Source organism: Microtus pennsylvanicus, chromosome 3 (assembly GCF_037038515.1).
Source record: "Microtus pennsylvanicus isolate mMicPen1 chromosome 3, mMicPen1.hap1, whole genome shotgun sequence".
NCBI classification, from domain to species: Eukaryota; Metazoa; Chordata; class Mammalia; order Rodentia; family Cricetidae; genus Microtus; species Microtus pennsylvanicus.
Window position 1 is genome coordinate 45,420,001 of NC_134581.1, and position 11,026 is coordinate 45,431,026.

The window sequence follows — 11,026 nt, forward strand, 5'->3', positions numbered from 1 at the left end:
TCACAGGCCTCTGAGGGTAACCGCCACTCAGAGCTGCTCAGAGTTACGGGAAAGCAGTTTCAGTTTATAATCAGCTGTAGTAAAGACTGTGGTCGGAGCTGTGACACACAGCAAACTTGGTTTCTCTCTTTTTAACAACTGTCTTCTGAGAAACAGCCTTTGCCATCGAACAGCAGCTTGGGCCCTGGTGGGAGACACCTCAGTTTCTAGAGGGGTACAGAGGACACACACACAAGGGTCCTGAGGGTGAGCAGGGGCCCTGGCCTCCTTTATCGGACCTGCTTTTATTCAGTGGGAGACTTTCCTAGCCTAACTAGGCCTTTTCCGGGTGTGCAAACTGACCAAGTGCGCATCTTCTAAGTTTGATTTCCTCTTGCACTGAGCCGCTTGTTTTGTGGGTGTTGGACCGGAACATAGTCTCGCAGTCATACTGAAAGACATTCAACTTTCAGTCTGCGGACCCCCAGTGTTTTCCTTGTCACAACTGCAACTGCTACTCTGTGCCACCAGCTAGTTTTCCCGGAAAGGAAGAAGAGAAAAGCAAACATTAAAAGATGAAGATAAAATTAGATAGCACAAAGGAAGTCCAGAATCTAAATGCTAAAAATTGTAGGGAGGAAAACAGGAGCAGATCAAGGTGCTCTCTCAGGCCAGGATAGATGAGCCCTGATTGAAAACCTCGCTTCACCTGAACGGGGTAGACGGCAACACCCACCAGCGGCTGCAAAACTTCAAAAGCCATGTTGACTAGAAGGCCCTGCTGGGGGGCTGGAGAGATGGCTCAACGGTGAAGAGCACCGGCTGTCCTTCCAGAGGACCCGGGTTCGACTCACGGCACACATGGCAGCTCACAACTGTCTGTAACTTCAGTTACAGGGGACCCGAAACCAATGGCAAAACACTAATGCACATAAAATAATAAAATAAAAAGAAGGCCCTGCTGACAAAACTTCCCATGTTGGGAAAACCCTAAAAACTGGAAGAAAGTAGAAAAGTGCCTCTAAACCCTGAAAGGAAGCAATGAGCAATCTAGAACTGCACATCTTGGATGAAGTAACAGAAGATGTTCAGACAAGCGAGGCTGCGGACAGTCTCCTGCCCCACCTACTCCTGGGCAGGAAGCTGCTGCAGGATGTGCTTCAGCAAAACAAGGACCACAGACAAAAAAGGAGCAAGGCCAGAAACAGGAGACTCCAGGGGGAAGAGAGGGGACAGGAATCCGGAGTCCGGACACTGCATATGTGTGTGTGTGTGTGTGTGTGTGTGTGTGTGTGTGTGTACCTGAAACAGAGGAGACAGATAGCCCAGGCATGAACAAATGGGAGACTCTGCAAGATCACACGCGAGAAACCCAATGGGAAGGCATGTCTGCAGAAGAGATTTCCACAACTATGAGAGAACTCAGGGGTGGGCCATAAAAAAGTTTATACAAAACTAGCCCCAAACTAATCAAGTAGGAAAGATTAAGGCAATTATTAACTCCAGGATGCAAAGTGTGAGAAAGAAATCATCTTAGCTGATTACACGGTTCAGTTCAGCAGAGCATGAGAATTCATGATATGGATAATGAATAGTGATTGGAGTGAAATTATGATATAATTACACTGGGTGGGGCTAGGGATGCCAAGAGATGGGTGGGGAGTATAAAGATAAAATGTCTCAAACTGAAAATCAAGAAAAGCCTTCTATTTAAAGACATAGTTCAAGCTGGTTGGGTGTGGTAGCAGCATCTGCAATCCTAGCTAGCTAGCACTTGGGAGATAGAAGCTGAAAGAAAGCAAAGTCATCGCTGGCAACAGATCAAGTTCAAGGCCACCCTGGGCTTCAGATAAGACCCCATCTCAGAATAAAACAAAACAAAAATAAGAATCGAGGCGGAAAGGAAAATAACCCACAAGAAGAACAGGGAGTTTTCTGTGGAACTGGTTGGCAAGAAATGATAGATCCTGTTATTTTTTTGTAACAAACCATATTGAACTTTTTGAATCTTTCAGTTAAATTACATAGAATTTTTTTAAGGAAAAAAGACCCCAGCTAATTCACAGTGGACACCCTTAAATATCTTAAAATGTGATTGAAATCTTGTCGGGGCCAAGGAACCTAGTTAGGCTCAAAAGGAGCAGGGTTGCAGGGTTCATCATGACAGTTAGGGGTCAGTTATTCGGTTAATAAAGTTGTTCAAAACCCTGGAGCACGGCCCTGCCTTCACGTTAGAGTCACAAGGGGACTTTGAGAGCTTCTTCACACCATGTTTCCCCTGAGCCAACGAATCCCCGAGGCAGGCGGATGGAGGCAGCCTAAGTTGAAAAGCCTGAGATTCTAATGTGCAGTCTGCTAGATCTATTGCTGGCCTAAGGAAACATTTTAAAATTTACCTCTTTATTCAATCATTCATTCACTTTTGGTTTTGAGACAGAGGCTACCTACATACGTATCCCCCAGCAGTTTTTAACTCCCCCTGGAGTCCCGGCTGCCTCAGCCTCTGGAATGCTAAGGTAAATACAGATGTGTGCCACTATCCCACCCCCAGCTTCGTAACCTTCCTTGTTAAAGCATTTATCCCTATTTTTAAGGCAGGGCTTCCTGTGGCTAGTTTAGGATGACCTTGAGTTTCTGACCCTTCCCCGTCTCAGCCACCACACACCCAGGGCGCATACTGCTGGGGCCTGATCCCAGAATCTCTGCACCCTGGGCAGGCAGTTTTCCAACTGAGCTACATCTCCATGATCCCTGGCTTCATTTCTTTTATTTAATTATTCACTTAAAAATGCTTGTCACGTGTATATGATGTGTGTATGTGTGTGTGGATCTGTGCGTTTGATGGCGCGCACATGGAAGTCAGAGGACCTCAGGCACCAGTTCTTTCCTTCTGCCTTGTTTGTAGAAAGGTCTCTCATTTGGCAAACTTGGACTCCAGGCTAGTTGGCCTACTGACTTCTGGGGAGTTCTGTCTCTGCCTCCAGTACTTGGGAGTAGGGGTGCAGACACACACCACATCTGGCTTTTGTGGGTTCTGGGGATCTGACCTTAGGTTAGATCCAGGCTGAATACCAAGCACTTTTACCCAGTAAGCCATCCCCTGGGCTCCTCATTTGCATTTTCAATTTTACTGAATTCAACTCTTTTTTTTTTTTTTTTTTTTTTTTTGGTTTTTCAAGACAGGGTTTCTCTGTGGCTTTGGAGCCTGTCCTGGAACTAGCTCTTGTAGACCAGGCTGGTCTCGAACTCACAGAGATCCGCCTGCCTCTGCCTCCCGAGTGCTGGGATTAAAGGCGTGCGCCACCACCGCCCGGCTGAATTCAACTCTTAAAGAGAGGCATAGCCACAAAATACAAACTGGGGCTGGAGAGGCGGCTCAGTGGCCACAGGCACTTACTGGCAAGCCTGGCCACTGGAACCCACATAAAGGGAGGAGGAAGAAAAGCAACTCCACAAAGTTGTCCTCTGACCGCTACATGCATGCTGTGGTACTCGTCCCCTGTCCCCTCCCAATTAATACACAATTAACATATATACAAGAATAATAAACAGAAACTTTAAAAGGAAGAAAACACGGGCTGGAGATCCGCAGCTGGTAAACACGGGAGCTTGGTTCTGGAAGCTTGCAACTGCCTATAACTCCAGGTCCAAGGGATCCAAACCCCTCTTTTCGTCCCCATGGGTACCCATACACACAGATACAGACACATGCACATAAATAAAAATATAGAAGCCGGGCGATGGTGGCGCACGCCTTTAATCCCAGCACTCGGGAGGCAGAGGCAGGCAGATCTCTGTGAGTTCGAGACCAGCCTGGTCTACAGAGCTAGTTCCAGGAGAGGCTCCAAAGCCACAGAGAAACCCTGTCTCGAAAAACCAAAAAATAAAAAAAATAAAAATAAAAATAAAAATATAGATAGAATCTTAAAAATCCCATAAACTGATACTTTTTGCCATTTGAGCAGAGTCTATAACAGCGGACGGGCACAAGGCCAGGCATAAAGGCCCCAGGGCAGAAAGTGCCAAAGGATGGATTTGCAGAAGCCCTACTTGGCTGCAGAGAAGAGCTGATGACGCTGGTCCCACCACGTCAGGGCTTGTGGCTGCAAGGTGTCTGGGAAGCCAAGGAGGCAGAAGCGGCCTGCTGTCTGTATTTTAGACACCCAAATTGTGCTTCTCCGGATCTTGCTCAGGTAGTTCTCCCCATTTTCCCTTTGCTACGCTGGGGTTTCACCACGAAAGGAGTTGGAACCCCATGTCTTTCTGGTGGGAATGCTGAGCAGGGCAGCTGCCAAGAACAGCTTCATGGCTCTGCTGCGCGCTAAGCCTACAGTTACCGGGGCCCAACAAGCCCACCTAGGCTTGCACCCAGGAGTGCTGAAAGTCTGCAAAAAGCACATAAAAGCATGCTCAGAGAACCACATTCACACTAGGCAACCAGGGAGAGCCACCCACATTCCGGCTCTCTCTGTGTGTGGTAAGCATGATGCGGCATTAGCCTTGAGCAGGGGTGAAGTCCTGACATGCTACCTCGTGCAGAAGCCTGGAAAACACTCGGCTAAACAAGAAACCAGACACAAAAGCCCTGAGCTGTCTGATTCCAGTTATGTGCAGTGTCCAGAAGAGGCAGCTCCAGAGGCAGAAGGTAGCTTAGCGGCTGCTGGGGAGGGAAGGCTCAGAAGTGTTGACAGTGTGGGGTTTCTGAGTGAGGGAATTAAAGGGTGAGGGGTGTGCGATCCTGTGTAAAACCCACTGAAGGGTGTACTTTAAAATGCTGAAGAGAATTTTGTCTTGTGTGAGTTTTATCCCCATGTCAGAATGCGATGTTAGAATCCAGCCTCTGCCCAGGCCACGATATTTGCAGCGGTCCCTCCCCGCTCACTGTTACAGGCAGGCACCTACTGAGGCACTGTGACTCTCTAGCTAACAGACTCACCTGGGGGAGCAGAGAGTACACAACAAAGGGGCTACGGGTGCCATGTGCTGTTCATCACTCTCTCCCCAGCCTACTGCCTGGGAATCGCTCTGCCTGAGGCTTGCACTCCTCCCCCATTCTCAGAAAGGTCTCAAAAAAAAAAAGACCCCCACTTCTGCCACATAGGCCCTGATTCCCCTTCTTCAGGGGCTCCCCAGAATTGGAATTTCCCTAGGAATCTCATGGAAGGAAGAGAAGGCCAGAGAGCTAGCTGAGCAGGTAAAGGTGATTGTCATCAAGTTTATGACCTGAGTTTGATCCCAGGGAACTGCATTGTGAAAGCAGAGAACCAGCTCCTGTAAGTTGTCTTCTGACCTCCAATTTGTACTGTGGTGCGCGCGCACGCGCGCGCGCACACACACACACACACACGCACGCGCACACGCACGCGCACACGCGCGCACACACGCGCGCACACACACACACACACACTATAACTAAAAACAAATAATAAACGTAGTTTAGCTAGTGAGATGGCTTGGTAGGTAAAAGTATTTGGCACCAAGCCTGATGACTCAAAATTGATCCCTGAGACCTACATCTCCATCCAGAAGCTGTGCGCGCACGTGTACGTGTGCGTGTGCGTGTGTGAATGCAGGCTAATGATGGCCAGGGAGCCTTGGAGGGGCACAATGCCCACCACCCTGCAGGGTTTGAGTGGACTGGAGAGCGGAGGGGGAAAGAGGAATGGCTTAAGAACTTTCGTGTAGATTAAATGTTTAAAGCAAAGCTTTGTTAAGGCTGGAGAGAGAGCACCAGCTGCTCTTCCAGAGGACCCGTGTTCAATTCCCAGCACCCACATGGTGCTCACAGCCGTCTGTAACTCCTGTTCCAGGGATCTGACACCATGTTTTGGCCTCAGAGGCACCAGCCACATATGTGGTACACAGATAAACATACAAGCATAACATGAATATACATTATAAGAAAAATTACCCCTCCCACATACAGCAATATAAACAAACCCTGGTTTATAGTGAAGGACACTGTCATCAACTGAAGTTACTCCCAAGAACAAAAGTCTTGCTGAATTAGAGAAATAGCCAGTCTTTTTGAAAAAATGTATATGCATTTATTAAAAATTTGAAGTTACTTAAAATTTTATTCGAGGGGGACACTATAAATTCAGAAGTCCTGGGAATTAGGCACAGAAAGATAGACTTCCAAGGAATTCTTAAGGTTTTCTATTGCATTCGTCGTTGCTCTGGGGTTTTGGTCGGAGCAGATGTAGTTCTTTGGGGTACCCAGAAGACTATTTCTCCACTTAGCGATGAGCCCCTCCCCCTTCCAAATGCTGCCCCGTTGCAACCCCAGGACTCCATGCAGCATGCAGGTAAAAAATGTCTCTAGGTAGGAGGATTTCCTCAGTTCTTCTCCAGCCATCTAAAATGGTCCCTTAGCTGGTCACAGTTGGCAGGTAAAATCGTTTTAAAATGTTAAAACTTAAAACTTTTTCCAGATATACAGGATGGTCGTCACTATGATGCAGGACAGAAAAGCCTTGATGAGCACTCTCCTCCAAACAATGACTGGGAAGGGGCTCCTGAAGAAATCGCAAAAGCCATCCTGTAAGGGGCACACGAGGAGCATTAGACGGACTCTCCATGAACAAACCAGAGCCCCAGATACACAGAAGGTGGGGCCAAAGAGGTGGCCCAGCCACTGAGAGCACCGGCTGCTCTTGCAGAGGACTTGGGTTCAGATCCCAGCACACTCACGTGGTAGCTCACAACGCCGGTTAATTCCAGGTCCAGGGGACCTGGCGCCCTCTACTGGCCTCGCTGAGCACTGCATGTACATGGCACAGAACACGTGCAGGTACTCATCCACACAGAAATTCACAGGCAGGGCTAGCGTGGAGCTTGGCGGTCAAACTTGATGACATGCACAAGGCCCTGGGCCAATCTCTAGTATGAAGGTTCTAGATCCTGCCATAAAATGAAAGGCACGTGCCTACCATACATCCCAGGATCTGTTCACAGCTCAACTCGCATAGAAGCTATCATATAACTGCCCCATATGGCAGAGATGCCTCATAACACCTCACATTTTACCTCAACGCTGAGGAAAGACATCTAGGAGAACTCTATAAAAACCTCTTTACTTTCTGATGCCTTCCCCACAACCTCCAATAAAACTGAAAAACTTAAACCTTGGGCATTCCCTCCTTTGTCTTCAGCTCTTCTAGTCACCCCGGACCCCCCCCCCCCCCAAATCAAGGTCAAAATGATTACAGAACTCATTGAGGCCCCCTGGGTCAGACCTGTGGCTACCCCTTTAATAACTGTCTTGATTTTTACATTCATAACCCCCCCCCCCCGCTGCTGTTTAGCACACTGCCATCTCAACTCATCCAGACTGCTGTGTACAGCACATGACGCAGGCTCATGAGGACAACATCCTTCCATTGTGCCAACACAGACGTCAGTCTCTGACTCAGATACGGGACGGGAGATGTGCTGACTCCACACCACCCCAAGTTAATATGTAGCAACCAGAGACTGAGTTCATGCCTGCCACCCCAAAACAAAAAGGCTGGGAAAGTTACATTTGTGTATAGAGTGTATTCAAGCCATGTTCGCCACAGCAGCTGCTTTCGCTGCCTTCACAGCTCAGATGGAAGAAATAGCGGAGGCCACACTGAAAGCCAGCCCGTGATGTGTAAGAGTCTCTTCCCCAAAGGGAGTTCACCAACCCCAGGCTCCCTGAGGCCCCGAGTATGGCCAGCAAATCCTGTATGGTGAACATACATTAACCAAAGGAGCCAACATTTTCCCCGACCCTTGCTGCTCTGGAAACAGTAACAACCCAACTTCAAGCACTTATTCACCACTAAGTGGCATGGGGCCTCCTCCCTCCTCTGGAACCCATAAGAGGGGATTCCGGCTTTGTCCCATAGACCTCAACACCATGCGGAGCCCGTCACGCTGCCTTTCCTTGGTATTAACTCTGAGTCTCTTATCCAAAAGAAAACTGGCCTCACCGTTCCTCTTGAACCCTCCCAAGTCTGAGAGCTCACCGGGAGAGAGGAGGAGTGAGGAAGGAGAGGGGGAGAGGAGAGAGAGGGCTCAGAGGGTTCTCAAAACCCCAGCTGAAGGCAGTCTACCGGCCCAGTGAGACCCACACAGCAGGAACAGGGCAGGAGTTACCGCTAACCCGTCACACCGCCTTTCCTTCTCAGGTGGTCTAAATGCAGACTGCTGACAGCAGGTTTTTTTATAGCAGGTTTTAATCATTTACATTTATAATATAACACGGGTCACTTCAGCTTTGATTCAACCCCGACCGGGAAGAAGAAACCTGAGGCCAAGCTCAGCACGTGAGCTAAATAACTAGGGTGGAGGTTTTTTTTTCCTTCTCTGGCGGTGCTGGGTATTGAACCCAAGGCCTCACAGATGCTAACAATCTACAGTCAAACACTTTATTCTCACGCTGGGTGTTTTCCTTGGCCGGTAGCTCTGTGTAGCTGCCTCTTTAGCTTTTTACAACTCAGAGATTCAGGACCAACAGAAAGTCGGGAGCCTGCCCAGCAGGGAAAAAGGCAGTGGGTGAGAAGACCCCAGTCAGGGGCCACACTTGGTCACAGACAGTTCACAACCCCTAGGGCTTTAGTCTCCTGCAGGGTTAGAGAAAGGAGAGGAAGTTCTGGAGGGCCTGGGCGTGACCCACAGTCCCTTTTATACTGCTTGGGCTTATCGGACCTAATAAGCCCTCCCTGAAAGTTCTGAGGGCAAGGGGTAGGGAAAGCCAGGTGTGCCTAGTCACCCCTGAATGGATTTTTATGAGAACTATTGAGCAAGGGCCGTCTGAGTGCCTCTAAAGAAATCTTCGGCTGGGGCCGGGGCCGGGGCTCAGTAAATAGAGTGTTTTTCTGGCCTGTTCAAAGCCCCCCCCCCTGGGAGTGTCCAGGGGCCTCCACATCCGCACCACATCAACCCATCCATAGTAGCATAGGCTGTAAGTAGTGCCCCGGGAATGCAAGCAGGAGGACCATTTATATAGGAGGCTATGAATGAGTCCAGCCTGGGCTGAGACCCTTACTTTAGGGGGGAAAAAACAGTAAAGGAAGAAAATAAAATCGGACTGCACAGTAAAGCTGAAGTGCTCCTGGTCTCTGAGAGAGATTTAGCACAGCACCCCCACCCAATCGACCCCCCCCCCCCCCCACACACACCATCATGCCCACGCTTCGCGTGTGGTCTCACCCAGCCATCATGAGCCTCCAGCCACAAGCGATGATGTCTCAGGAGCTGATTACACAGTAAATCCACGATGAGACGGCAGTCTCGGGCCACTTGGATTTGATTGTTCACACCATTCCTCTGCGTGGTAGCGTGGCTAGGGTCTTGATCCAGAAGCGTCCCCGCGAAGGTCAAGAGCACCACCAGGCGGCCCCAGTTGAAGTTTGGGGCATCGGAGAACATCCCATTCGCCATCTGTCTCACCAGCTCCACGCGGTTGCCCTGGTAGCCAAAGAAGGTGGAGAAGAAAGTTTCGTGCTGCCGTTGCATCCGCGCTGCCAGAGAGCGCAGCAATTTCGCCTCCGCCGACGTGGGCGGTGACTCGGGGACACCCGGCTCCCGAGCACAGAACGTGAAGAAGTCAGTCAACAGCCGTCTAGTGCGTTCCTGCAACAGGTCGTTGTCCATCCTTAGGCCTCTGCACCCGGCCCAACCCAGCCGGCTTTCAAGGCCCGGCAGCTTCCTGCCTCCACCCCCCAGATGATTGGGAATCTCACTTGCACCTGTTGCAATGAGCGAGGCCCGTGATGGAGCAAACAAGAACAACGTGGGACCCTCGGGTTACTGCTTACCTTTTGCCCAAGGATTAAGAATTAGCTGGGTTCTGGAACGTTCTAGGCGTTGGTAGGCCTTAAAATTGTCATTCTCCTACCTCGGCCTCCTGAATCTCTGGAATTACAGGTTTGTGCCATCAGGCCAGGCTAGAAACCACGTCTTAACATGCTATGAACCCGGCCGGCTTGTTTGGAAAGTGAGGATATATAATAATTTTGCAAAGGGTCTGTCCTAAGCTGGAGGAGGCAATGCAGGCCCTGCCCCTGACTCTTGCTTGTCTCTGACCTACCAGCTACGCTCCCTAGAATCCCTGCAGGTCTCCCTTGACCAAGTCTCTAGTTCATCAGTTCTCAACATTCCTAAAGTTGCGACCCTTGCCTTGCAGTTACTCCCAACAATAAAATTATTTTGTTGCTACTTCATAACTGCAATTTTGCTACTGTTATGAATCCTAAGTATCTACTATGCAGGATACCTATCTGATATGGGGGCCCCAAAGGGGTCACAGGTAGAGAACCCCTGCTCTGGTAGGTTACAGTTCTGCTGGGCTCTATTCCTCGTGGGCCCTCCTGGGGCTGCTTTTTGACTTTGTGTGAGCTGAGGTTACTCCGTTTCCCAGAGATCACTTGTGCCCAGCTGTCTGGCCCCTTCTTTATGTCCACACTCTCTAGAAGCCTGCTTTAATCCAGGGCAGTCTCCCTGAGGGGCAAAGAGAACTCTCTAGAGTGTCACAGTATAACCCAGAACCAGCGTGTGTCCCTGAGACTCTTTCAGGGCTCCTAAGGGACATTTAAATAATCCTAATGTCATGACAAAAATGTGTGTGACGTTTTTACTCTCAAGTCCAAAGAGGCTGCTGAGGTCACAGGAGCGCCCCGATGGCTGGAAGACTTTTCTGCATTCTGGGGTCTCTCTGAGGAGCAACCGTCTGGGGCTGAGGCTATAAAGGCAAAGCCAACACTGTGCAAAGAGCCAGCCAGAGCAGGGGGCCAGGCAATCTGGGGGTACACTCCTTCTCCTGCTGCTCAGGGGCAGCAAATTTTTGGCCAGATGCCCAAGGCCATGCATAGCGCCAGTTTTACCCAGGAATGATTACCAGTGTCCAAGATGATCTTAGATTCCCAGTATTCTTTTTTTTTTTGGTTTTTCGAGACAGGGTTTCTCTGTGGCTTTGGAGCCTGTCCTGGAACTAGCTCTGTAGACCAGGCTGGTCTGGTCTCGAACTCACAGAGATCCGCCTGTCTCTGCCTCCCGAGTGCTGGGATTAAAGGCGTGC

General features: G+C 49.6%; 1 protein-coding gene across 1 annotated transcript; it reads right to left on the reverse strand.

Moving 5' to 3' along the window:
- Positions 1-6,078: 6,078 nt before the first annotated feature.
- Bcl2l10 (BCL2 like 10) lies at positions 6,079-10,000 on the reverse strand. The gene is made up of 2 exons (XM_075967748.1): positions 9,160-10,000; positions 6,079-6,520 (listed from the first exon to the last, which is right to left on the reverse strand). Exons 1-2 carry the CDS (start codon positions 9,601-9,603, stop codon positions 6,398-6,400), a joined length of 567 nt encoding a protein of 188 aa, XP_075823863.1. The 5' UTR covers positions 9,604-10,000; the 3' UTR covers positions 6,079-6,397.
- Between the last annotated feature and the right edge of the window lie 1,026 nt (positions 10,001-11,026).

Bases quoted from the DNA above. Each gene is read 5' to 3' on its own strand.
- Bcl2l10 (XM_075967748.1), bottom strand. From the start codon at position 9,603: ATGGACAACGACCTGTTGCAGGAACGCACTAGACGGCTGTTGACTGAC. The intron at 6,521-9,159 runs GTGAGACCACAC...TGCCCCTTACAG, and splicing joins TGGAGGCTCATGATGGCTGG to GATGGCTTTTGCGATTTCTT.